The sequence below is a fragment of the Siphateles boraxobius genome, unplaced genomic scaffold (genome assembly GCF_051911475.1).
Source record: "Siphateles boraxobius isolate OS27281-9 unplaced genomic scaffold, OSU_SipBor_1 13, whole genome shotgun sequence".
Lineage (NCBI taxonomy): Eukaryota > Metazoa > Chordata > Actinopteri > Cypriniformes > Leuciscidae > Siphateles > Siphateles boraxobius.
The window spans coordinates 29,837,729-29,865,064 of NW_027508733.1; the positions used below are offsets into that span (position 1 = coordinate 29,837,729).

At 38.4% G+C, this 27,336-nt stretch overlaps 1 protein-coding gene across 7 annotated transcripts in view; it reads right to left on the reverse strand.

Moving 5' to 3' along the window:
* Positions 1 to 676: 676 nt before the first annotated feature.
* pcbp4 (poly(rC) binding protein 4) overlaps positions 677 to 27,336 on the reverse strand; it is a 78,821-nt gene continuing 52,161 nt past the window's right edge. The window contains exons 4-15 of one of the 7 annotated variants that reach the window (XM_077226992.1): positions 26,766 to 26,798; positions 24,034 to 24,150; positions 19,092 to 19,223; positions 18,238 to 18,366; positions 16,943 to 17,017; positions 12,969 to 13,040; positions 8,252 to 8,293; positions 7,964 to 8,042; positions 7,268 to 7,345; positions 6,637 to 6,689; positions 3,286 to 3,455; positions 677 to 1,788 (exon numbers count right to left, since the gene is read on the reverse strand). In XM_077226992.1, the coding sequence (XP_077083107.1) occupies positions 1,680 to 1,788; positions 3,286 to 3,455; positions 6,637 to 6,689; positions 7,268 to 7,345; positions 7,964 to 8,042; positions 8,252 to 8,293; positions 12,969 to 13,040; positions 16,943 to 17,017; positions 18,238 to 18,366; positions 19,092 to 19,223; positions 24,034 to 24,150; positions 26,766 to 26,798 (1,089 nt within the window). In that variant the 3' untranslated portion in view covers positions 677 to 1,679. The remainder of the gene's footprint in view (positions 1,789 to 3,285; positions 3,456 to 6,636; positions 6,690 to 7,267; positions 7,346 to 7,963; positions 8,043 to 8,251; positions 8,294 to 12,968; positions 13,041 to 16,942; positions 17,018 to 18,237; positions 18,367 to 19,091; positions 19,224 to 24,033; positions 24,151 to 26,765; positions 26,799 to 27,336) is intronic. The other 6 variants (XM_077226988.1, XM_077226990.1, XM_077226993.1 and 3 more) reach the window with 6 other exon arrangements.

Genomic DNA, 27,336 nt, shown 5'->3' on the forward strand with positions numbered 1-27,336 from the left:
AATAAAATAAAAAGTCAGTCCACGTAATATACTCTGTGATTGAGCATAATGATTACTGTAGCTAAACTCTTGAAGCATGGTTATGTGTAGATCTGCTATACGTGTATATTTTAGTACTTTTAGACGAATATTGCTCTTCTGCAGCACTGCCTATTTTTAACGCCATCAACAAAGAGACCTACGCGTTAGCTATCTTTGCTAATGTGTATGTGTGAGGGGTCAAGTCAACATGCAGCATTAGGTTCCGACAAGGGCAGTCACCATGCATAGTAGTCATTTTATGCCATTAGAAATGGTGAAAGAACCCCCTGAAACAATAATGTTCATACTCAGCCATGGCCAGCCAAGTTTTGAAATGAATTTGTTAGCTGTTTAGTATTTGGATATTTATACCAGAATTCACCGTGGCACCATTCACTTCCCATATAAAGTAAAGAAACCCACTACCTAAACTAATGTCTTGTTCGAGGTTACTCAGACATGTGTCTTTTTCAGGACGTATGTAACCATGATCGAGTGGAAGAAATTTCTGCAGCCGTTACAGAAAACAAACATTGACTGTAAAAGAAACACTCCGCACAATAAATAAAATAAATAACATTTCAAAACGAATGTGAACAAAACGTAAAAATGTAACACAAAAGCAAGGTTTAGATCTGTTGTCACTTTAAAAACATTTCTTTTTTTCATATTTTTGTTTTAATACATCATTTAAAGATTTCTAAAAAAATCAGGAAGTTGTATACAGAAGCATTCACAGACATCATTGTATAAAAGCTGATACATAAGAGATTAGCATCAGTCAACAGTGTTCTACGTTATAAACTCTTTGCGGGAATATTTCATTGTTATCAATAAATATGAGTAGACAATAAACGCGTGTAAAGATTTCGGGAAAAAAGGAGATTAGGAATAGTCTATGGCTTTAGCGGCTACCTCAGCCAAAAACATCAACAAACAAACAAAAAAACAAAAAAAAAACGGTAATTTATGCCATTACTTTCCTACCGTTTTTAAGGACAAGCTACTAAACCAAAAATAAAACAAATTGGTACCGTCTGTTTCTACACAGCTACATCAGGCTAGAAGAGAATAACCCTCAAAGTATTCCTCTCCGGTTTGTTGTCTCGGAAACAATGGAGGTACTGACTAGTTCCTCTCAGCGAACTTCAGTAGGGTGCAAACTTCTGTCGCTCTGGTTTCTTGATGCCGTTGGCGGAGGAGATCTTGGCGGTGTAGGAAGCCAAGGTGCCGTGGGCAGGGGCAGCGGCAGCGGCGGCGGCGGCAGCAGCTTGGGCAGCAGGGGCCGAGAGTGCCAGGAAGGGGACGGATTTGATTCCCAGGAGGCTGGAGAGGGGGAGGGTATAGGGGGCGCCCAAGATTGGAGCGTGGGGCAGGCCGCCCATCGCTGCCAGGGCTGCGGCAGAGGACGATGCAGGGGGAGCAGTCTGGGTGAAGCTCATGTTGAGGTCTACAGGGGTCGACATGGAGGAGGACTGGGCAGTGGATTTGGCGGTCTCTAAACTGTACCAGGGAGGGAAGGAAGGAGGTGGAGGAGAGGAGGGTGGAGGGACAAGGGAGGGGAGCCGGATGGAGAAGGGTTAGAAGGTTAAATAAAAGACATGTTAAACAAAAATTGAGAGAGATAAAAAAATAATCAAAAAACAGAAACAAAAAAATCATAAGAGAGGTGTGTTTTGCTGGTGGTTGCAACAGATTATTTGAGGGGGGACCTTGGCACTCATGGGAAAGGAGCTGTTTAATTCAGGGTGATGGCTTGGGTAGGGGCTTTGGGAAAAGAAACAAAATGATTTCAAATTTTAGTAGCATTTCCTTTATCTTTTATCAAAAAGATGCATTTGTCAACATGGTACTCACTGCAAATGCATGTAATCAAACATGCTCTGCCATTAATGTATTTCGAGGGCGTAGAACTGATTTCTCATTATCACGTAGGGGGTGTGTTCAATATGCAGAACGTTCTGATGCAATGCATTGAAACGAGACGTCTGTCTCGTAGGAAGTATTCTTAGAGAGTGACACTGATTGGGGGTGACGTCTCCAGATTTCTTCTAGGACATGAATGATCATGTTTGATTTTTAATGGCTTGGAGCTGAATAGTTATGGAAATATTCTGACGCTAGAGTGCCTTGAGTTGCTCCGAGATCGCCGTTTGCTGCCGTCACTTGGTAAAAACCAAACTGATAGGAACTGGAACTGATGAGAAACCAGTAAAATAAATAATATTAAGACAGAAGCAAAACAACAAAAGCTTTCTTAAAATATCTTGAAATCAAAATAGTAATTGTTCCATGCAGGGAGTCGGAGTAAGATATTTCAAATAAAATAATGAGGGGCTTCTCAGAGTGAGTTTGACATTCTGCACCAGTCTGCTTGTTGAACACACCTGAGACAAGCATAAATATTTCATTCAAGACCCAATTATTGCTCTCTTGTCGACTTGCTGAGTCATAATATGCTAGAAAAATTAATATATAACTTTGTACATGACACTGCATCTGTTAAAAATCTTAATTTATTTGCTAGCCAATACAGAACAATGCAATAACTGATTGCTAAAGAAGCCACTAATTTGGAGTGTGGTCTTATTCTGTTTCTTCATTAGTATTAATTAATGCATATGCTCTTGCTTTTAAGTTTTTTCTAACAAGAACTATAAAAATGTTCTTGTGGTTTGAAATGTTTATGTGTGTTTTGCAAATTGGAAAACTTAGGTTAATTGAACTGAAGTTATAAGTATACAATGATCATTTTCATTAGCCTGAATAAAGAACAGAACTATTAATTTTGTTACATTAGCAAATTTAATTTTGCCCCAGCATTGATGGAGAAGTCTTTGCCGAGGAACTGAGCTATCAGGAATTTACTGCTTTCTTGCCTGACACAACATTTGATCAAATTGCAACCGCATAGATCACGTGGGAGCAAAATACAGTCCGTCTGTGAGGCTGCCAAAATGCTCTGCCTTTAAGCTTTAACGAGATTCTGGCTTGAAATTTGGCCAATTAATCCCTCAGGCTGGCTTCTTTCCGCCATATCTTCTTGCTTTTTAGTTGTTCAGTGCCTTTGCTCAAGAATGCTTCTTTTTTGCCAGCAACTATGGCCCGGAAAGACCCCTGATTGAATATTCCCAGAGGTTTTGTCAGGGTCTCCTACTTCTGGGTCCTCTAGAGAATTATGGTGTAAAATATGCCACATAAACAAATGGTCAAGTACAAACACCCTGAATCTGTTAGTGGGATTGGATGGCTTCCAGTGCTTACCAGGATGTGATTAGATACTGGGCCAAGTTGATGCTTATTGGGGAGCCTGTGATGGTGACGTGTCGGTCACTAGTGCTGTCCAGTTGACTGCCAATCTTGATCTGAGCCCCCGACACCTGGCGGATCTCGTTGATTTTGGTACCCTGCCTGCCGATTATTGAACCAATCAGCTGAAAGGAAAGTACAAGACCAATCAGATCAATACTAGATTTAAAAAGCTATTATATAACACTATTTCCCTCCAAGACAAGGGTGTCCAGTCCTGCTTCTGGCGGGCCAAAGTCCTGCAGAGTTTATCTCCAACACACCTGCCTGGAGGTTTCTCGAAATCTCGATTAGCTGGATCAAGTGTGCTTAATTCAGGTTGGAGCTTAACTCTGCAGGGCAGTGGCCCTCTGGGAGTTGGATTGAATACCATAGCTCATGGTACAAAATTGCAACATGATAAACATTGACAACATGATCGGTTTAAAGAAAGACAAATTTATGTTTCTCGAATTTTACATCTGGATAATTTCCGTTGCTTGGTCAACAGCAATCCTGAAATTCATAAAGCATGACATACAGCCCAACCGCCCATGTGTGGTTAAATAACTATTGATTTCAGGGACAGTGTTTTCACCCTCATGCCCGTATCTAATGTTTTCCTTGACAAACACTTCAATCTCTCTTTGTGTGCATGTCATCATGGTTGGCTCTGAAATGCCAGTTTATGTGTTTGTTCATCTGGACCTAAGATGACAAGGCTGTGTCTGTGCATGGCATTGTCTCTGTAACAAGCATCTGCTAATAGTTCTGTGGATCTAGACGGCCAGTTTAAACCAACAACAGGTGGTGCTGAACTAATTCATCCTACTGTGACAGCATCAAGTTTTTAAAAAAAGTTGTGGGCGTGCAGCTCCATAAAAACTCATTGTATGAATCCAGATGATGTATACAGTTGTTCCTGTACATTCTGTGGAAGGTGTCCAGAGCTTGAAGGAAAAAAAACAAGGGGGTTGGGTGACCCTAGGGCTTGGTGTCAAGCCTGAACAATGATAAAGTGAAGTGACCCCGACTGGGATGAGTTAACAGTTTATCATTCAAATGACTGACAGCTTGTCTTTTGTCCACCCTGCATCCCAGCCCCCAACCCTCACTTTGAGTGTGAGTTGGATTATGTGGGCAAGAGTTGCTCCACAAAGCATTCCTTTCCTCACGAGTCATATGGACGTCAAAGCTCCTGATTTGTCACACCGCTCTCCCTGGTGCCCAGGGGCTATTAATGGCTCAGCTGATTGTGGCTAAGTGCTTGCAGTCGACCGCCAGGTCTCGCTGCTGCCCTGACCTAGAGGATTCCAGCATGTCCTTTGCACTGCACCACATATTTGCCCACTGACATCCTTCATTTTTAGAAATCTATGAATTATATATCCTCAAGCAATAGGATAATGAAACAAAGTACAATCACCCACACATCCTCCTCCAACATTCAAATTTACCAAAGAAAAAACTTCAGTTTGTTTTGATTTCTTTGTATCCACTGAAATTAACGTGCAATCTATGGCTCAAATCTGTCTAAAGCAAGAGACAGGTATATATAACCTAGCCAAGCTGGAGACAGGCCTATTTTAGGTAAATCTACTTCTTAGGTCTTAGTTTTGAAAGTCTGAGGAGCGAGGACACATCTCCTGCTAGCAAAAACTGGTGTCACTGACGGGCTTGTGCACCTCTCACAGGCCAATCTTTAAACAGGTAGAGTTCTGACCCAGCTTCATCCGCTGCCCCTGCTGTGCTCTCGAGCACTGATCCGATCCCAATCTAATTGTAGCATGTTTCAGGAGATTTAGGGGGGGGAGGGGGGTTCACCATGGAGAAACTGCTCCTCTATAGAGAGAAACCTGATTGCGAATGATAAACAACTTAGCCTGCCAGCCGTTTGATGTCTGTTTGATGTCGCCTTGCCTTGGAATTGCATCGCTGTGAGGGAATTTCAATAATACATGCTTTCCATCACCCTGCTTTATGCAGGAATATGAATATACAAGCATGCTAAATTAGCCCTTGATTGGAGAAATGGTTGAAGTTGCTTTGAAGTTTATCATGTGTGATGAGGTTAAGAACCATTCAGTAAGTTGAGTCTTATTTGAAGCTAGTGTCAATTTGACAAGAGCTGACTCTTTAACTGTTCATGTGCGTCAAGGTAGTCAATGACTTCACTTGTACGGAATCACTCTAGATAATGCATTCACTTAATTTGTCTGCCATTACAGCTGTACAAGAAATAAAAAAAATGCTGATACACTCCGTAAGCGTAAAAACCTCAAACCTGTTTAGTATACAAGTCGGCTTGTAAAACTAAAATATTTTTTAAAATGCTAAGGATATATAAATATTTACATGATGCTTTTATGTGTTGCAAATGTACCAAATTTCACTAACTTGCTGTTCTCATTGAATATATATATATATATATATATACTTTTTTACCATATCAAAAGGATATAAATGTATACATGTAAAATTATCTAAAACCATCCTATTTTGACTAATAATTTAATTTACAGTGCAACAAGTATATCTTATTGTTTTCATTCTATGTGTAGGTTAATTCTATTGATACTACATTTACTGAGACAAACAGCACAGTATAAGGAGTAGTTCACATCGGGCACATACTTATGTTCAAAAAAAAGTTTAGCATAGAACACAGTTTCACGTTTAAAAAACATGTTTTGAGACCGGTTTTTAACTGGTGGGAGACAAAAAACAATCAGATCATGGGAAAAAGTCAAAGAATAGAGTCGGGCATGAAGCCTTAAAATAACAAAACAATGGGAGTTGAAAATATGTATTGAGTACTGAGTCCACAGCTGGGCTCTTCGCCAGTCGATTAATCCTGTGATCTCAGGGAGACGTGGAGGCGGGAGGGAGCCCTGGTCAGCAGGCATGAAGGGAACGTCCCGTTTGCCCCTGGGGTGCAACCTAGAGCTCTGACAAAAGGCTCTGGCTTTATTTACCGTCTCTGTTTTGACAGCAAGGGAGTGCTAAGCATGTCAGACGCCATGACAGGATTGAACTGGATCTTGTGAAGCTCTTCTGGCAGATCAGGGGGTGGACAGATTGAAATAAAAAGTCTCAGGATTTCTGCATGGCCAAAGTGTGCCATGAGAGGTGCTCTCAAGAATATCAAGAACATGGCTTTTCTCATTTCTAAAACGCATATCTGACCATTCTCGAAGGCTTAATAAAGTCTTCATGTAAGACATAAACATAATTAAGCATAATTACAAAAGAAAAAGTGTTTCTTTGCAGAAATATCAATGAGTATCTTGAGCAATGCGATACTTGCAAAAAATAAGTTTCACTTACGTCATTTGGAATGAGAAGTTCTTGTGATGCTGTCTGGGAACTGGAGTCAATGCCTGCAGGAAGAAAAACAGGTACCACGTTAACAAACCATAGGATAATTCACTGTAGTTTGTATGCTTTCTTTTTTCCCTTTTTTCAATGGCCTCAACGTAGGCCTATTTCTGACCCAAAATTATCTTCTGTTGATCTGCATTGGGCCACAAATTCTCAGGAGAGATTTAACTTATTGAACCCAGAATATTCTTTTAAGCGATCTCCTATCTGTTAGCTGGATGCTATCACCTAATCGCTAACAACGTGCACAGAGTTAGCCTGTATCTCTCTCCCTTTGCTTTCCGTCTCAGCAGGAGGCCCAGGCCCAGCAGTGCCTTCCAGCCCAACAGAGGCCTATTTAATAGACTGAAACATTGCCTTGACTGATGAGCTTTTCACCTCCGACATAATCGAATTCCCCAGCCATATCATGATAGGATGTGCTCTTGTAATTTTAGCGGCGGGGGGCAACTATTACATTTGTTTCAACCCTTCAATTCCTCAAAAGGGCTTTTTGATTCTCACATTTGCACCGAAAGTGCTTATTTACTATAATGTTCAACAGTCTGTTGGCTTTAAGAGATCCTACACAACAAACCTTTCACAAATGTTGGGAATCTCCGGGCAGCTTGAAAGACATCACTGAAAAACTTGGGGTGGCTGTATAATTGGATGTCTGGTTGTGAGCAAGAAAAAAAGAAAGGGAACAAGAAAAGGAGAGCTTTAGCTGGACATTTATCACAGCTCTGAGAAGCCCCAGGAGCTGACTGTGGAGCCTTGTAAAGTTTGGCCCCATTTTTGCAGCTGTAATCTGCATGTGCCATATGCTCCATGGAGCTCAGGTGTATTACCTTGAACATGGGTGGCCTATGGGTCTTTGGGAGGTTTGTTTGAATCTACTAGCTTGAATTCTCTGGTGGAATTGTGTCACATCCACAATCGCTGTACAAAGAGATTTAGCAGACTTGTGCTTCTAGGTAAATATAGGGTGTTTTCACACTTAAGTTCTCTTTAAGCTTAAACCACTTCAGTATACTACAACCTTAACTGAGTGATAAAAAAAACCTACTTCTCTTTTCATTCACACTGTTCCTGGCCTTGAAACAGAGTCAGATCACTTTTGATCTTTTTCAAATAATTAATTCTGATCGTTGACCAAATTACTAATTCATATGAACCTTGAAACAGGGAAGTCCTGCATGTGTGAGTAAGGTGGCGACACGTCTAAGCCACTGTCTAACCCATCCCAACCCATATCTTCCTCTTCAAAGAGAATTGGATTGGCAAAACATACCGGACAGAACTTGGGTGGCCGTGGGCTGAGCCATGGGGGAAAGACCCTGCTGCATGGACAACTGGTGCAACTTGGCCAACTGAGATAAAAGAAAAACGGAAGGGAAATGTCACTTCATTCTTACGAAAAGGTTGTATTACTCGTATCAGAAGTCACAGCTGAGTATTGAATCATTTAATTAATTCACAAGTGTAAAACAGGCTAATTTACTTCACATAAGGACAATCAACTATTGAAAGTTATCCAGTATGGGGATGGTTCTCAGAAATTCTCTCTAAAGCTTCTTACCTCTGAGTGTGGAATGCCATATTGGTTTTGTACAGTATAAGCCTGAAAAAGAAATAGTGGAGAGTGTTAAAATTTAGACCATCTTATTCAACCATTCTCTTGTAAAGCTCCTCATAATTATTTTAAACAACTACAATACTAGAAACAGGGTAATTATGTTGCAGTGCTTTGTACTTTTTTTAAGCATTTATTTTTTCTGAATTTCTTTAAATCCCTGTGAACCGGAAGTTGCAACCGACTTAACTTCAGTGTTGTGACGTATTTCCAAGTGAAACAGAATCTTGAATAGAAGGTAGGGATTTATTTAAGCGCACCTCCTCTCCATCCCTCGCTCCCAGCAGACTAATGGTTGGAGGGGAGTGGTTAAGGATATTCAACCCAAGCTTTCAAACTGACATCGTCAGAGAAGGATTGCTCCAGAACGGAAGCAAATTTTCAGGTTTTGATAAAAGATTACCGCGACAAGCAACATTTTTTGCATGGATTGATTGATCACCAAAATACTAGTAATGTGCCCTAACAAAGTAAATATGGTCAGTTTGGATTTCATGACGACAAATTTTTTTTTTTTTTTAATTTTTATTATGAATAGGGTTGTTTGTTGTTCTCTGTCTTTAAACTCAACATTAAAACAATTTACTAAAATATAAACCATTTCACCCAACATTGTTTTCATTCACATAATATACAGTTTTCTAACTCAGAAATGAACGAAAATTATATAATAGATGGGTTACACATGCCATTTCATGTTGACATTGACTTCAAGTTGTAATTGAAATATTATTATTGGCTAACTACTTAACATGTATATACTTTTCATACTGTTGTTCATCAAGGCGGGATGAGTTACTAAATAATGAATATCCAGCCTGAAGTTGTTAGCTTGTCTTTGCTGATCTGTTGGATGATTCTAGAGGGTTTTCGGGCACTTGTCATCTGGTTAGGCCAGAACTAGGGGGTCTCTGCCCCCGCCACACTCACTCTCATAGTTCAAAAACTGTCGAAAGGGGACAGATGTGAAACTAGAAGACCTCTGAATCAAGGCTTCTGCATCAAAGAGAATAAGAAGCCAAATAGCCAGATGCAAAAGCTACAGAGAACGCTTCGTGCTAGTCCCAGAGGTTCTCTTGCATAAGCCTGTTTAAAAGTTTAAACACGTGGAAGAGAGATGGAGAGAAAGAAACCGAGGGAGGATAAAATGGAAAATAGAATAAAAAGATCAGTGATGCAGAAATGGCAGTCCATGTTGAAGAGCAACTCTAGTTTGTGTCTCTGGCAGCCACATTAATGAAAATGATTGGTTACAGTTCTCAAGGAAAACGTTGTTTAGGGGGCAACGTTCATTTAGACGGAAGTGAATCAATCAAAACTAACTTTAGCTGGAAAAAACATTTTTCAAGAACCAATATGAAACCAAACCAATCTCTGTTACCTTAAATTATATGTTTATCTCTGTAAAGCTGCTTTGAAACAATCTACATTGTTAAAAGCGCTATATAAATGAGGATGACTTGACTTGACTTGGGGCAAAACATGATATTTCTTTGTCAGGACGGATTTAGCTTGTCTCCGGAGGTGAGCTCAGAATCTTCTACGTGACTGCCACCCCTACCCTTCAATGTCTCTTATATACTCCCATTTTGTTTTGCTATCTCTATTGTTTAGTCCCTTTTCAATGTGTGCTCAAAATGTTTAAAATATGTATTGCTTGTTTACATGGAGCACAAAAAGAGGTTTTGAAGATCAGGAGGTCCAGCTAAAGCCGGGCTCAGACTACAGGAGTTTTTAAATCTTAACCGATTGTGAGATCTGGTTGCATCACGCACATATGGAGAATCTTCACAGATTTTCTTCTTTCAGATCTCAAACCTGCACACACATCAAGATTTGAAAATCGTGGTGTATTACACACCACAAGATATTCTTAAGATTATCATGCCAGATTTAGCACCTCAGGCAATCTCCGTTGTCCACCACACCCGTACAGATGCTTGTTGTTTTACGGTCGCCAGTTCTGTCACTCCATCTCCTTGTCGACTCGTCTCTGATTGGCTATTGTTTAAGTACTGATGTAATCATAGTCGTAATCATCCCGATTTAAAATCCTAAATAAATGTTTGATATTATCGGGACGGGAGGTTTAAAATTTGATCTGTATACGCCTCACATTACTAGACAATCTGGATCGAACATAAGAACCAATGCCCTGGACGCGATTTTTTTTTAATGCTGGGAGGGGTAAATCAGTCATAAATCAGCCTAAAACTCCTGTAATCTGAGCACATCTTAAAACAAAAAAGAAAATAGAAAACCAAGATGTGCACTGTATTTCAATTCTTCTGAAGTCACACAACAGCTTTGTGTCAGGATGGTTCGCAATTTAAGTTCAAACCTGACAACGCATCTTGACGCATCATTTGAATGCAAATGAGATTTGAGAGATTTGAAAGTTTAAAGTCAGTATGAAGTGAAAATTCACTAGATCCTACTTTAAACAGTTAATCTGTGCATACCTTTAATTTTGTACCAAAATTTTGACCTTGTTATTTTAAATCAAACTGTCATAAATGGATTCAGTGAAAATTACTATTGTTTGGTGACGTATGCCAGGCTCTATGTTTGAGTGCAACATCCACATCTCAAAATCCAATCAATAAACCAATGGATAGAACCAAATCCCTGCCCAATCTATTACATTCGGATGTGCTTCACAATACAGAAGAAAAGAGCTGTTGTTGCTGTTGCAACACGAGTGAACAATGACTGAAATGTTTGTCTATCTCTTACGCAAAGCTATCATTTACTTCAGGGGACTTGGAATATGGTGCATAATGACCTTTATTAGCTATTTCTTTCTGTGGCCCTCATACAGGTTTGAAACAAATGAGGGTGAGTAAATAATGATAATAATAATAATAAACATGAATTCATTTTGGGTAAACTATTACTTTAAAATGTAGCACTAAACTTCCAAATGTTTGGGAACGTACATGTGCTTACCGGGGTAAGACTTAAGGTTGCGAAAAAAGGAGAAGGCGGAGCTTCCATATGTTTTTTGTAATTTCCTTATTATTTCTTTCCTTCCTGTTCACCAAGCTCAGAACGCTCGTAAATAATGTAGAAAAGCATTAATCGCCTGGCTGAGCCACTTAACGCTGCGTAATCCTTATGCACACACACACATACGTGGGACCTTCATTAGCGAGAGCTGTGGTGATGTTGTCAGTCCCGTCTCCGGGCAGACAGCATTTATCTCCGCTCGTTTAAGAGAATGTCACTGCTCGGGCCTGACACCTCGTCCTTACAGCTCTCGAGGTAGAGTGCGTGTATTGGAAGGTCACATGGTTCCCCGTTTTAGCCTTCACATCAGCATTAGTCAGAAGAGGCTGAGACTTAAAGGAATAGTTCACCGAAAAATGAAAATTCTGTCATTATTACTTCCCTCTCAAAACACACTGGATGATTTATTTAATAGGTATGCAGTTGCTTTCCATACAACGAAAGATTTGTGTGAGGAAGAGAACAAAATTTTTGTTTTTTTACTGAAAATGTTTTTCTGAATTAAAAACTGGCATATTATATGCATTATGCTAACAAAAAAAATTACAACAAATGCCACTGGTTCTCACATGTTTTTTTTTTAATATGCATAAAAGCAGCATCCTGCTAAACATCTCATTTTGGGTTTCACAGCAGAAGGAAAATCATAGATCTCCAATGATAATTTTTGAGGATATTTTTTTAACACATGCTTACCAGTTTTGGCCTTGATGTTTTGCATCTCTAGGATACGATAAACATTCTTTCATCAGCATGTTTAACTGCTGACTTGGGGACGGGTGATGCTATCAACCGTTCCTGTTAATCTTCATAGTAAAACATGCGCATATACACTGACGATTGTCTGCCTTAAAGACCTCAACATTAAGTCGAGAGATTAACAGTCATTCACACCATCATAGCGTCCTCAAATGAACTTTCCACATTGGCAGAGAATCCTGTAACTGTAAAACATCAAGAATAGATGTTTATTCCTAACAGAAATGTCAGTGATAAACACCTCTTAAAGTGTGATATTTTTCTGCTCTGTATTTACACACTTCAAAGCCAAGTTGTTTGCGAACTTGGGGAGTGTGATGAAAAATCAAGACAATTTAAATTGAGGTCAGTTCCTCACTCAAACTGTGGATTATGGATTTTTATTTTTTTACATAGCACACAAATCATATGGCCACCTTTTATGTTGTTTATTTAATTTATTTATTTATTGTAAGGACAAGAGTTAACTGTTTTTGGGTAAACAATTTCTTAAATAGTGAATCTTAAATTTTGTAAATACAATAGGACCAAAGCCATAGCCTTGGGGGACACCGTTTACCTGATACCTGTAAAGTTTACTGCTTTACAAAGTCTTTACTAAGTCAAGTCAAAACACAATAATCAGCAAAAATCAAGACAATTGGAGTGGGTTGAGGGTAAAGCCATGCCAAAATGGAACTTCCGGAGGAAAAAAAATCTCATATCTAAAAACAGTAATTTCTGTATAGTCTCGCTCCCTTGCTCAAGTGGGCAGGACACTGAATGCAACATGCGGCAAGAGGAATGACAGAGGGGAACAGAATTCCCATCTCCATGCAGGGGCGGAAGAGGCAAATAAAGAAAGAGTGGGAAGCACAATTCCCTACATTATCCGTCATGGATAAATAATACTCACTTGTTGCAGATCCAGCCCTCCCTGAGCCACTGAGAAAAGCGGGTGAGACGCAAACTCTGACGTTTCGAAAACCTTAAAAAGGCAAATAGGGGACAGAGACACAAACCAAGGCTTCATTTGCATGTCATTACTCATTAGTCTTACGAATATGCATAATTCGCATGTACATCAGAGGCAATTTTGCTGTTACCGCTGTCATTACCAAGCGTGATTTGAATACAGACAGAAAAGGGTTAATAAGGGGAAAAAAAGATGTTCTTTGATATGAAGCATTGAACATTAATTTCATTATTAGACATTAATCTTGCTCTTTTTACCACAAACACGTCAATATATAAAACAGACGATGTATCATAAGTATGCACGTCAAAGTTTCTACCACTGCGATTAATTACACCATTGGCGAATGACTCCAAAGCACTTTTAATGGTGAGGATTATTCATGAGCCTGATTGATCTTAATGCTACTGTTATTCATGCATAGGAGTGTTGATAATGAATAGCCATGTCAACATGAATGAACATAACGGCCTCTCAACTCTCTTCGGGAGACGTGTTAGAGAATTATGTGAAGTGAATAACAGGCAAAACGATAGATTAAATAGTGAAACAATAGACCTTAGTCCGGGTAGACGGCATACTTCATTTGACAGGGACGAAAACAAGGCTGTGAAGGATGGAAGCACAGTTTGTTCAATGGCCATTCAATTAAATCTGACAGCCTAGTTAGGAATAGCTAGTAACACTTTATTTTACAGTGTCCTTGTTACACATGTACTTACTATAGTAATAACAGTAGATAATGTGCAGTAAATTGCTTGCAACTAACCCTAATCTGAACCCTAACCCCATAGTAAGTGCATGTTGTTAACTAATGTACGATGTAAAATGATAGCCGAATCATTTTACGATGGATTTCGATCAAATTTGGACTTATTCAATCATGAATTCAATTATTTGCACACAAATTTGTTCAGCTTGTGTTACACATATGAGGTTCTTAGACATTAGATAGAATAGAAGTCGTATTACTTCCATCCCTCAGCCTCGCTTTCGTTTGCGTCAAAGTAAATATCCGGTCACACTGAATAAGGTCTATTGAAGTTTTTCGCAATATGTATTAGTATATTAGCTGCAGGTTTAAATTTGAACATGACACATTTATAAGCGTGTAAACTAATAAATGGAACTAAACATCTTTATACGCAATGCTTACATGACTTCCCTCCATGACATTAAAAATAGCACACACAACAAGCAAGCTTCAGAAAAATTTCATAAACACAGACTGCCCCCCACCAACACCCTTCATTGATGGACAGACTCGTTTTATTAAAGGAAATAGAGGCAACATGCTGTCAGCTGTGTGTTATGAAACTCTACTATATTAATTATACTATAGTATTTTCAGTGCACACAGCATATTTACAGGTGGGTTTTATGTTTTTGGATCTGCTCAGTCCCATTAATTATATTTGAGAAAATTAGGCCTTGTTCCCACAGGCATCAAAATATTTTCTTTTCTTTTGTAGACTAGACTACATTCATGTTTAGTAAAATACTGTAATACAATACTGTAATAAGTTCTATGCCATGGTGAGAAGCCATAATTGACATCCACAATGACAACTTGCTAATTTCCTCTGTAGAAGAAGCACCTATCTTGGCATCATGGTTGACACCTACGTCATGACTGTCACAATCGCTGTAGCTGTAGCAGACATTGACGACACTGTCTGAACAAATAGATTCCAATTTCATACCTTGCAAAACGTCAGTTTGGACCAGCAGTCCCGAAGACTGGATTTGAAAAACAAATCAGATTTGTGTGCAGCGAGAACAAGGCCTTGAAGGAATATAGTTTCACCCCAAAATTAAATTTGACTTGGAATATAGTACACGATTTCTGGACCACTTTTTGTGATTGGTTTGTCATTTTGTTGCTTGACAAGCCATTCACTTTCAGTACTCTGGAAAAAGAGCTCTGGGATATTCAAAATTTCACCTATTTTCCACAGAAGGAAAAAGTCATACAGGTATGAAACTACATGAGGTTTTTTTGAGTGAACTATTCATTTAATGCATATTAAAGGTGCACTACATTTACATTTACATTTATTCATTTAGCTGACGCTTTTATCCAAAGCGTTTTACAATTGTTATATTTCAGAGGTCGCACGCTTCTGGAGCAACTAGGGGTTAAGTGCCTTGCTCAGGGACACATTGGTGTCTCACAGTGGATTCGAACCCGGGTCTCTCACACCAAAGGCATGTGTCTTATCCAGTATTTCTGCACTCTCACGAGCTTTCATCTTAACTAACAGTGTAAACACAATGTAAATAAGAGTCGTTGATTATGATGGTATATAATATAATCTTTCTCTATATAATTTAATCACAATTGAAATTTTTTTCATGCTGCTAAGAGAAAAAATGTGAAGTTGTTCATTTAGTCACTGGCTTGATTTACTGATGCATGAACAGCATTAAACAATTTTGAGGCAAAGAACTTCTGACTGTACATAAATTACATCAGAATTCACTCATCACAGATCAGGAAATAGAATTAACACGGTTATTTACATGTGGCATCACTGTCGAGTCCATATCTTAAAGTAAAATCTGTTTGCAAAGCCTGCGCCGAAATTACGACTGGTTTACCAAAGAATCCACAGTAAAATGTACCGAACAAACAAATAAAAGACATTCACATAGTTGAACATAAATAAGCACTTTTATAGCATTAGGATCCTTTGGAAGGTAATGTTATTTTTAGTCCAGTGATCCTGTATCACTCTTCTCATCTCACTAACGCTCCATTGGCCAGAGCCGAAGATGTGATGATGTAGAAGTAGTCGTTGATTTGATTCTGTAGAGGCTGTCTTTCGTCACACTATTACGTCTTAATGTGGATTTGAAATTTGATGTCGTTTTCTGAGCTTGGTTTCAATTATAATTTTAATTTATGTTTTTAATTCATGAGCCATTTAGGCTTCCCCTGGGCAAACCTTTAATAGTTTGTGTATACATTTAATACATTGTGTTTACACTGTTAGTTATGATGAAAGCTCGTGAGAGTGCAGAAATCGAGCTGCAATGATGAGATCACTGCATTCATGCGCTCAACAGTCATGTCTGTCATCGGCTACAAGTTCATTGCTGCAACCTTTCATGCCAGGGGAGTAGATCTAAATATAATTCTAAAATCAACACTTTTCATGATTCGTTAATCTCAACAGCTGTAATAGTAATAATTATTTCAAATGTAAAGATGTTAGCCAATCACAGCAGTGGGCGTTTACACTGAAATCTCACGGCAGACATGCCACTTCAAATTAGAGGGCTGAAATCAGGGTCAAAAATAGACTTTTATTTCTAAATCTTCACAATTGCACCTCAGAAAACAAAATAATTTTAAAATGCAGTTCATGACCCCTTTAAAACTGTAAGTTAATCACGGAGAATTGTATAGGTGATCACATTAGTTTGGTTTCAGCTGAGGATATGATGGATTGAGGTTTACCAGGTTACCATTGGTTACAGGCACTCAGTTTATCACAGCGAATGTCAAAATTTACATAAAAAATACCTCTTGAGTATGTGAGTCTTCCACTGTTTTTTTAACTCATTGAAAACAATTGTTTTAAAATAGATAATGTTACAAAATCTATGAATTTGACCACCACACAAAGACAAATTATGTCAAGCTGACACTTCCTGTAAAATCTGACCCGACAGCTTAAATTATATTTCATTATTATAAGATTCATTGTGAATCGGGGCAAGGAGATTGTTTCGAACACAGATTTTTTATGTACTTGCTCAAATACATTTTGTTCATTTGAATAATAAATAAATAAATAAATCTTTCATAGTGCACCTTTAAATGTTGTGATTTTTTTGAGAAGAAAAGTGGGACACTTAGTATTGTTGATGAAAGAACCACATTTTGCCATGTTGATGTGTATTTTTACCTGATTTCCAGCAAGAAGAACTGCACCTGGAGCAGGACTAGGGCGGTACGGAATTGTAGCACCCTTTGGAGGAGACTGCAAACAAAATAAAGCAATCGGTAACTTTAAAGCAGGACTATACAGATTCACCCATAGGTTTCTCTTACCTAAAGCAGAGTCATTTGGTCATATTATCTTAGTCATATTAGAGTCATATTATCTTAATGACTGGAAATGCTGACACGGTTTACAAATGCAACATTTATCGATCAGCTCTTCATCGGATCACTTAAAAGCATACCATTATCCTCTCACAGGAAGTCATTTGGCCAGATAATCTCAGAATGCTATTAATGCTTGCTCATGATATCCTCAGATGGAAAACTTGCAATGCAGAAAATGCAGCCGAACTTTGTTTTTTTCTGTTACGATGCTACTCTATGAGCCTGTTGTTCAAACCTAGATTATAAGTAAAAAAAAAAAAATACATTTACAAAATGACTGTTAAATCTCTCTTGGCCCTCTGAGACAAGGTGTCATCTGGGCCTGAAGGAAATCTTACACATCTTACACAAAACAACAACAGATAACTATTGGTAACAAACTATATCTGCTCATACAAAGTCATTTTAATTAAAATGCCAAAATACAAGAGGTCAGAATAAGGCCAAATCCTAAAAAAGATAAAATGAAAACCCCGTGAAGCACATCCCCCATGATTGCTCAACCAAACAAAAAGAATATTTTTAAATATTCATTGGGTTACTTTGCATAATTTGCATCCTGGAGCGGGCAGACAGTTGAGGATTCCTAAAATGGGCAGTGTTGCAGTCAACAATCTGGCCCTCATCCGGTCCATTAAAAATTAAATAGAACGACCAGGACGCATGCATTACAATCCATTGAATAAAAACTCTAGCATCTTTTTCTGAACCATTTATGTGCGGAAGAAAACCATTTGAGCGGAAATGCATTTCATGCTGTGGGAGATCTGAGAGAACACATTCAATAATCATTACTGTAATGATTTTTAACGTGCAGTTAGTTAGATCAAGTATCTTTGAAAAAAGTATTTGACAGCTGCAAAAACCAATAAAAATATCTGTTTAGGCTACAGAAATGTGTCGTATCCATTCTTTTCAATGCCACTAAAGCTACTACTGAAAAACTGTATGCCGTCTTTGAAGTACAGAAGCCTTTGAAGTCTTGTAGATTAAGAATATCACACAATAGTCATCCACAACAGTTTTTCAAGGCCAATGCATGCATAAAAATTTGTTAATGAAGCCAAATGGATTTGCTTGGAGTCAAATTACCTCCAGTATTACAGTGCAGATGAGCTTGACACACTGGATGATGGCGTCCTGACTGCCAGATATCGTCACGCCTCTCTCTGTGGAGTTAGGGAGCAGATCTCCAGCCACCTGTACCTGAGCCCCTGTTTTCTGCCACACAACGGAAGAATAGATCATTAGTACACTGTTCTACATAGGTCAGGTGTCAAATATTGCTCCTGGAGAGCCAGCTTCATGCAGAGTTTGGCTCCCACCCACATGTCTGAAAGTTTCGAGTAATCCTTAAGACCTTTATTAGCATGTTTAAGTTCAGGCATCTTTATTTAGGGTTGGTGATACACCAAGAGCAGGATTGGCACCTGTACGAAAGCTCAACCCAAAGTTTTGCTGACCTTTAAAGATAGTGTCTACCAGTAAGTCTACCTTTGGTTGTTTCACCAAGTTAATTGTGTAAATGAAGATATCGGATATGAGTCACTTTTAAAAGAAGTTGTAAGCTGGTCATCAACAAAAACTGTTTACCTGGCGCTGCTAATTTGAAAGCCTTCAACCAAGTAATCAACCAAACATACCCCGTTTTAAAACTTAGTACTCTATTGCTTTGATTATTTTAACGCACTTGATATTCCCCTAACTCCAACAACCTTCCCATTGCCCACACCCCCCTTCAAATGCATTACAGAACACTCCAAATTTAGCGTGACAGACCATTCACCATTACCTCATACCATCCTGACAGCCCAGAGACCATAAATGTAAAATAAATGGGCTTTTACTGGCATCCAACCCCATGAAATATGCAAAAGCGCAAGTAGTCCTAACATGGACGTCATGGGGCAGAGAAAAGTAAGATAGGGATATGGAAAAGCACTCACCTCTCGGATCTCTTTGATTTTGGAGCCGCCCTTGCCGATGAGGGAACCACACTGACTGGCCGGGATGACCAGCCGCAGCGTAACTGGAGGCTTACTAGTGACTGTGCCATTCGCCACAAGAGCAGCCAAGTCCTTGAGGGCCAAACATAGAATGGATGACGTGTTAACTGAAAGATGTGGTGTGATCTTTCAAAAGAGCAAATGCGATTCAGGGTCGGTTTGGAACCAGGATAAAGATACGGTTGGGTAACTAGAACGTTTAAGGTTTTAACCTGCAAGCAGTGATCCATAATCTATCACCATCATTCCCCTTTGAACAAGAGATTAAACCCCAGGTTACTCCCTGAGGGAACTGGCCATTTTATATGTTTCTTCTACCAAGACTGCTGTTACCGGCTTAATCTGGATTTTCCAGATGGGACCAAACAAAGGTGCAATATATGCAATATAGTATTTTTGCTGAGCTATCGAAATTGGAGTTGAGAGTTTGTGACATTTCACTATCTAAAATGTTGTGCCATTATCTTATTTATTAGAACCACTGGCCCGCCCAGCAGAAGAAAATAAATCCTTAGTATTGAGGCTGGCATTCTTCAACAAGATTCGAGGCACACCATGAGTTAATCTGGTGATTCCCATTTGAATGATGTCCTCATAATTCACAAGGATCGTTAACGTACATTCTTTGTTCCCAGGTTTGAAAATGCCATTGTGCACCACTGACCCTTCATGGCTTTTGATTGCAATCTGATGAAACGTTCTTTACCAAAGCCACTTTAATCAATTTCTCTATTCAGAGTTTGCAGATCGATGTCCCCGCTAACAAAAGGTTATAGCCGACTGCACCGCCATCGAAGACACCCATTGATTTTTATGACCGAATTAAATGATATTTACCCACCTGTCATCCCCACTTGTCTCTATCAAGGTGTGACTTGTATTTGCAAGGTGGGCTACATAAAAAAAACCTGTCAATAAGTTTTCAGAAGTTTGCTTAATGTCTGCATAAGACAAGTTGTATGAACCAATTTTATGATACTTTTATGGTCCATTTTTTGTGCTATTTGGTCCTTTCAGAGCTTTACATGTGGTCACATAATCATTCAATGAAAAAAGAGCTGCATGAAGATTTAAATGACATGAAAACCTTCATTTAACTCAACAATCTGAATGCCAAAATTATTCATTTTTAGCTGATCTATCCCTTTAAGCAGAGGAGGACAACTTGTCTTCCACTCTTATATTCCTGGCACTACAAGAAATCAGCTTCAACGTCCATTATTCAGGCATTGCAGATTCAGAGGCTTTCTCTTTAATTAAACCAGGTAATAAATATCAGCCCGAATCGTGGCTCACCACTGCTGCAATCAATTAAGGGGAAGCAGGAATCTTGCAGAGTTTGAAATGTAAATAGCGTGTGCTGTCTCTCTGCCCATCAACCTAGACCTCACCTACGTGAGCAGAATGAATACGCCTCGAGTGGCGTCTCGGAAAGTAGAGCTAGCGAGTCTTTTTCTTCTCTGTTTAGTGTTTCCATCAGCGCTAGGGGTTTGAAGACGCTGTTGTTGTGTTCTTTCAACGTCTCGCCCTAAAACCTCCAGAGAACGAAGGGGAGGTGGAAAAAAGAAAACCGTGCAGCTTTTCTTGCTGGAGTTGTGATATTCAAATGACCAAATGATATTCTCCATTTCTATCTTATCCTTCTTTGTGGCTTTCTGTAGTCTTTTCTTTGCAGAATTAGTAGAGATATTAATATGCCCCAGTCGTAATAACGGTGACTAAATCGCCCGATTCATTCTTAATGCTGGTCGTCACACAAACCCTTTACCGGTCATACCTCTCGTCTCATTTAACAACCCTCCATGATAAAATATCAATTTAGATATTACACTCAGCAGATTGACTCTGTCTTATTTGCATATTATCTGTTGAGTAAGCGGGTCCTGGCCCAGAATTTATGACAATTTATAAGGGCTCTTGATGTGATGCAACTAAGGAGCTGTTTTAAAGCTGCAATCTAAAGCATCTGCACAAACAACTCAGGGTTGAAAAGGTGAACCTGATTTCACCAAGTACAACATCTTACTGGATCAGATTTTAGAGACAATTTTACAGTTTATGTCAATTTTAGGCATGGTAAATAGGGTTAGGAGCTTCTACATCAGAGTTATTCACCTATCATTTCCCTCTGATTTTAGGGATAAGTTATAGGTAGGGTTAGGTTTAGAGGTAGGGATAGGGTTACAACAAAATTTTCAGACAAGAATGTCGTTCCAGGATCAACAAAACATGTTGAACCAGTATCATGTCTTACTTGGCAAAATCACGGTGACGCAGAACCTGATTTGACCAAGTGCAACATGTTCTTGGATCAACATATTTGTTGATCCTGGAACAACATTTCAATCAACCAATCAGATCTGAGGGACAATTTTACAGTTTATATCAAGTTTAGGCTTACAACCAGGGTTAGGTGCTTCTACATTAGTGTTATTCACCTACTATTTCCCTCTGATTTTAGGGATAACTTATAGGTAGGTTTATGTTAAGGGGTAGGGATAGGGTTAGGACTAAATTTTCAGACAAGAATGTTGTTCCAGGATCAACAAATATGTTGAACCAGGAACATGTCTTACTTGGCAAAATCATAGTGACTGGTTTGAAAGCATGCAAAAAAAAAAAAAAAAAAAATTCTGTTGCAGTACAAGGAATTTCATTATTTTGTTGTTTAGTGCCATTCATTTGCCTTCTTTTGTTGTAGTTCCACAAATGAACAGCGTCAATATGACCTTCAAATAATATAACGTGCAAAAAAAAAAAAATTCAAGTCTAGACTTTCACAGTCTTCTCCCAACTGTCCATTCTATCTCATCCAAAAACTCTGTGAGACATGGCTGTTAGATGTCATCGGTGTTCTCAGCTGACTGCAAGAGCAGCGAAAACATTCTGGATCAAAGCCAGGCCAGACCTCAATAGAGCTTCTTGTAAAATTCAACCAGTAATGCACATGATATTCTCGGCATAAACGAACCCCACTGCTACCTTAGGGGTTTCTATGGTGACTCTTCAGACTCTTCACACGGACTTGTGCGGACGACAGGGAGATTCCTAACAGATGTTTAATGAATGGCTCTATGCCTTCTATGAAAGGATATCAAATACATAATGGATTCAGCAGGAGTGAGAAGATTCATTATTACTTGGTGGGTGTAGAGCTGACATGATTCAGGCAGACAGACACACCTCATTGACTGCCAGTTATATAACTCTCCTGATGCTATTAATACATATATGAATGTGTGATGCGTCTATATGTGTTTCTATAAACGACTGTGTGTTTTCAGGTTTGCATTTGTATTTACCTTTAACTTTTTAATTTTACAAACCTCCAAAATTACTTAAAGCTTAACTCTTTCCCCACCAGCGTTTACTAAAATAGTTGCCAGTCAGAGGCAGCATTTTTTTTTAATTTTCACAAAATTGTCATGGTCCACAGAATTTTACACTCAGTATATCAAAAGAAAGAAGCTATATTCTAGCTTCATTGATTCTTTTTTTTATCAACACATTTCTTTCTCTCTATATTTAGGCAGTTTTGATTTCTACACTGTCGCATTAGCTTATTTGTGCATAAACAACCTTTCTTCACTGTCCGAAATCGCCTCCATACCCTTAAATATTCCCACGTCTGACCAGAAGATGGCGCCGCAGCTGAATCATCCATTCATTAATTTTATAAACCACTGGTCCAAGGTGGGTACAGTGTAATATCATACAGGTATAAATTCCTTTAATAGATTATTTAATAATTTAATTAATGTCTATACAAGCTAGTTTCCATGACAGGGTTCAAGATAAATCTTTTCATTACTACTGGAGCTGCCAGTTTGCTAAGTTTCAAATGATTATTAAACAGCAAGCACAAACTATGCAAACACCGGCACACTGAGTGTCCGAATTCACTCACTCGTTTTCATTCACTCCTTCAAGTTGACTGTATTAGTTGAGTAATGTAGGGAACAGTATAGGGTATAGGGGGCGATTTCGAACACACCACTGGTTTATGAAGATCTTTTTCTTCACTTTGTTTTTGGATCCAGAGATTCTGTACTCATTCAGAAGATTTGTAATAGCGCCCCCCTACTGTATAACAGTGAAAACATGGACTGCCTGAAAAACTTCTCAATGGTGGGGAAGTGTTGTGTCATAAATGATGGAAAATCTAGTCAATGGTGGGAAAAGGGTTAAGACTGCCATTGCTCGGAAAACAGATCCCGCCCCCAAACTCATTCCATTGGTTGAGTTAATTTTGCTGTCAGGCAAGAAAGTATTTGAAGTATATGACACACATCAGCTTCAAATGTTTTTTTTTCTTTTAGTCCCATCGCATTCTAGGACGTCTAGTATTTTTCAGAGAGCTGTATGTCTCAGTAAACGTTCACTGGCATCACCAAGGGAACGTAACGTGTAGGGGTTCAAATAACATTTCTGAGGCTATCCTACAACAGATAGACACCCCACTGCTATGGGACAGACTGACGATATAAGAAAACTACCCACGACTGTTTCATCCAGCCGCTCTTACAAACCATCTCTCAAAATTGCTGTTCATAGGAGTTCAAAGGAGTTTATTGCTGCTTTATTGCTGCAAACCGAACAAAAATTATTCATTTTTAGCGGAAGTCGTTATTTGCAGAGACTGCTGGCAAAGTAATTATACATTGGGATTAACATCCATTTCTTAAATTGTTTTTTTTTTATAATGTTATAAAAAAAAAGATGCACAATAAGAAAAAGTACATGTTTTAACGGAGAAAATACGGTCAATTTTTTCATGGGAAAATTTCTCTTATGTTGGCACATTAACATGCATGTTTATGTCATATTTTATGGTTATTGCTCTGCATGATTGTATATGCAAGAGTAGTTTTGTTGTACTGACCTCTTCCAGTTTGATTGTGATCATAGTGAAGGCTCTAAACACACATTCTGTGGCGCCCGTGATGGTGATGATTCTCTCTGGGCACGAGCCTTCTGAGATGTTGATACGCGCACTGCTCTGTATGGATGGAGTAGTAAAAGCACATCAATTAATGGCGTGTACACTATTTTCTACACAGAAATTGCTAGAAATTTCACAACTAATTAGTAACACATTGAATTAGGCATAAAATTAAGTATAAAGACCGATAGCATTTTCTTGTAAAACGTACTCCAATGATCTTTGTTTTACTTACAACTTCGAAAAATCATCATCATAATAAGAAAAACCTAAACATTATACTTTTTCTCATTCTCTTAAGCATAGTTTTGCTCAAATACATAGGTGAAGCAGTGGCCTTTCTGTACGCTAAAATGAAATATGCAGAAAGTGTGTGTGTGTGTGTGTGTGTGTGCTTAAAGTGGGCCTTTCGAAATATGTGCCTTAGAAACTTTTTTTGGTGTGCGTGCATTTTTTAGCACATAAAATATTAACAAAAAAGTATTTTCTTTTTACATCAGGCGGGATGCCAACAGTACTTGAACCACCAACTGTTATTTTACACTGCAAGTTGTGAAAAACACCTTAATCCATAATGAAGGTGCACTAGGCAATGCAACAAGAAATTTGGTTTTAGTTTCGGTATTCAACCTTGCGAAAAAAATAATAAACCACAGCACATTCCTATCCGGACAAGATTAAATTTCTCAGAGGATGCTCAAGAAAATAGTAGGCAATTTGTTCTGTTTTTGTGTGAGAAAAACACAGGCGTGTTCGATTCGGATGAGATTAAACTCAAAGTACGTCTATGAAACACAAATTTACCTGACCTCCTCAGGGAAACTAGTTCTGCCCACATAGGCCTTCTGTTAGGTGTGCATATCGCGTGTGTTCTGTCCAAATGTGTGGATCTCCAGCAGAGATCTGGACTGGGCTGAGTGATTCATTTTCCTGCAGAGCTCTGACTGTTAGCTTCACTTAAACTGATCTCTTTATCAATCATGCACAAATGCATGCAAATGTAACTGTTTATCGGCTGTATAATTTACATATTTAATGCAATTTATTATAATGTACAGTATATATATTTATCAAGTGTATAGACATTTATATCTTTACTAAATGTATGCAGTGTTTAGTGTAGTTATAATAATTATTTTTTATCACATTACAGTATATAATGGATTTAAGCCAGATGAGAGCTATGCATGAGCCCAAGTCCATTTGTGTAGTGCATTTCCCACATGACAGCAGTTTTAGTTTTTTTTAGGCTTGGCATTTATAATTGTTGTGCACTAGAATTTATGTTTGTTTTATTAAAAGGATTTGTTAGCCAGGGGACCTAAAACTAATGTTTATAGTGTTAATAAAGTTTGTAAATGTTTTGCTTTATTTACCGGTAATTTTTGCTTTATTTCTGAATGTAATAATAAACTGATTTATTATTATCAACAATGCAATTTTGACCTGCTGTGACTTAAAGTATAGTTAAGGTGTGACTTATTTCCAGAAAATATTTTAGTAATATAATGTTGGACTGTTTGTGGTTTGAACTTTGCAGACAAAAAGACAAGGTATTAAAAAAAAAAATATTATATATATATATATATATATATATATATATATATATATATATATATATATACATATTAATAGAAGTAATTTACCTAAAAAACTACAGTTGTCATATTTTACTCACTTCATGTCATTATAACCTGTTTCTTCAGAAGATTTGGATTATAGTGCACTTTTCTTGTGCTTTTTTTGCTAGCTTTAAAGGGCCTGGTAACTATATGTTTTTGTTGTACGGAATACAGAAGTGTGAACATTCTTCAAAATGTCTCCTTTTGCATTCCACAGAAGAAAGAAAAATCATGTGGAATTGGTGTGACATGGTGACATGATGAGGGACTTTCTTTTCAGGAAGAGCCATTCCTTTTCCTAGTTATAGCACTGAACAGCGGAGAAAAACATCCAATTGCAATATCTTCTGTTTATGACATCTATCGGGCCCAGGATCGACCCCTGTGGTGTTCCAGCTAAAAAATGCCTCATGTGCAGGCTTGCGTTCATATTTTCCACCCTCAAACCATTAATTAGGTTGAAGAAAACAGTATTTTTGTCATTTTATGTTGTAAGGGAGCAAAAACCTTTAGATAAGGGTGCAAGCGAGCTAGAGAATAAGAGACGATGTGTGCTTTTGTTAGCTCATGAAGAATTTCTACTGATCATCAGTGTCAGAAAAAAAAAAAAAAAAATATATATATATATATATATATTCTCAGAGGGGCACGCTCACCCACGCCTGGGTTTTTGTCCCTGGTAACCCACTTCAGTCTTTATCCGGAAGCTATTGTTATTAGCAGCTACCTTGAAAATACCAACGCATTAATATCAAACTAATGATTTAGTGTTCGCAGCGTGTGCCCTGTCATGCGCCCTTGAGATGAAAGGCTTCATTTAAATATTCATGTCTTCTGCAGTCTTTCAGCATTAATGTGGCTGACATCAACTGTTTTGAGGACGTATGTGGGAAATATGGGTCTTTCGGTGTCTTTTTTTCCAGCATGAAACCACATTTATGTGTAGAATTCCATGTGGCGCTAGCTTCAAAGGAATGCCGTCTGTTCTGCATGCATGATGCATGCTGGGAAGCTGAGAAAGACAACATCTATGAGTAGCATGTGGCTTACCTCCTCTCGTATCCTTTTCACCGTCTCTCCTTTCTGTAGGGGGAGAAAAAAGAAGATCATAAAGCACTCATTGCCTTTCTCTCATGTTTGTTTGTGTGATATGTTGTTTCCACAGAGTGACTGTCTTTCACAATGGCTTATAGTGGAGGATAAAGTGAGTTTGACTAGTTGAACAGAAAGCTGAAATTAATATTAATTCTGCTTCGCTACACAGCAATATGGCATCTGCATGCATAGGCCTCAGGGGAACAGGTTTTCCAATCGAAGACTCTGCAATTGGACTGACTAGGGAATCAATAGTCCATGAATCACTTAGATAGCCTCAGATAGTGTCTCGCTATCTCAGACACAGAAGCTAACGTGTGCGGCATAGTCATGACTACAGATCCGAAGATCTGCTTTAACACGCTTGACTGGCGTTTCATTGTCTCTAGATGGACTAAAAGGATGATTGGATATGTCATAACAGAGGTGAAGTGGGACTTGGGTGGTTTTAATTTATCAAGGCAATTGAAATTTCACATGAGATGTTTTCGAGACCACCCATCTTATAAATCTACCCTTAATGCCA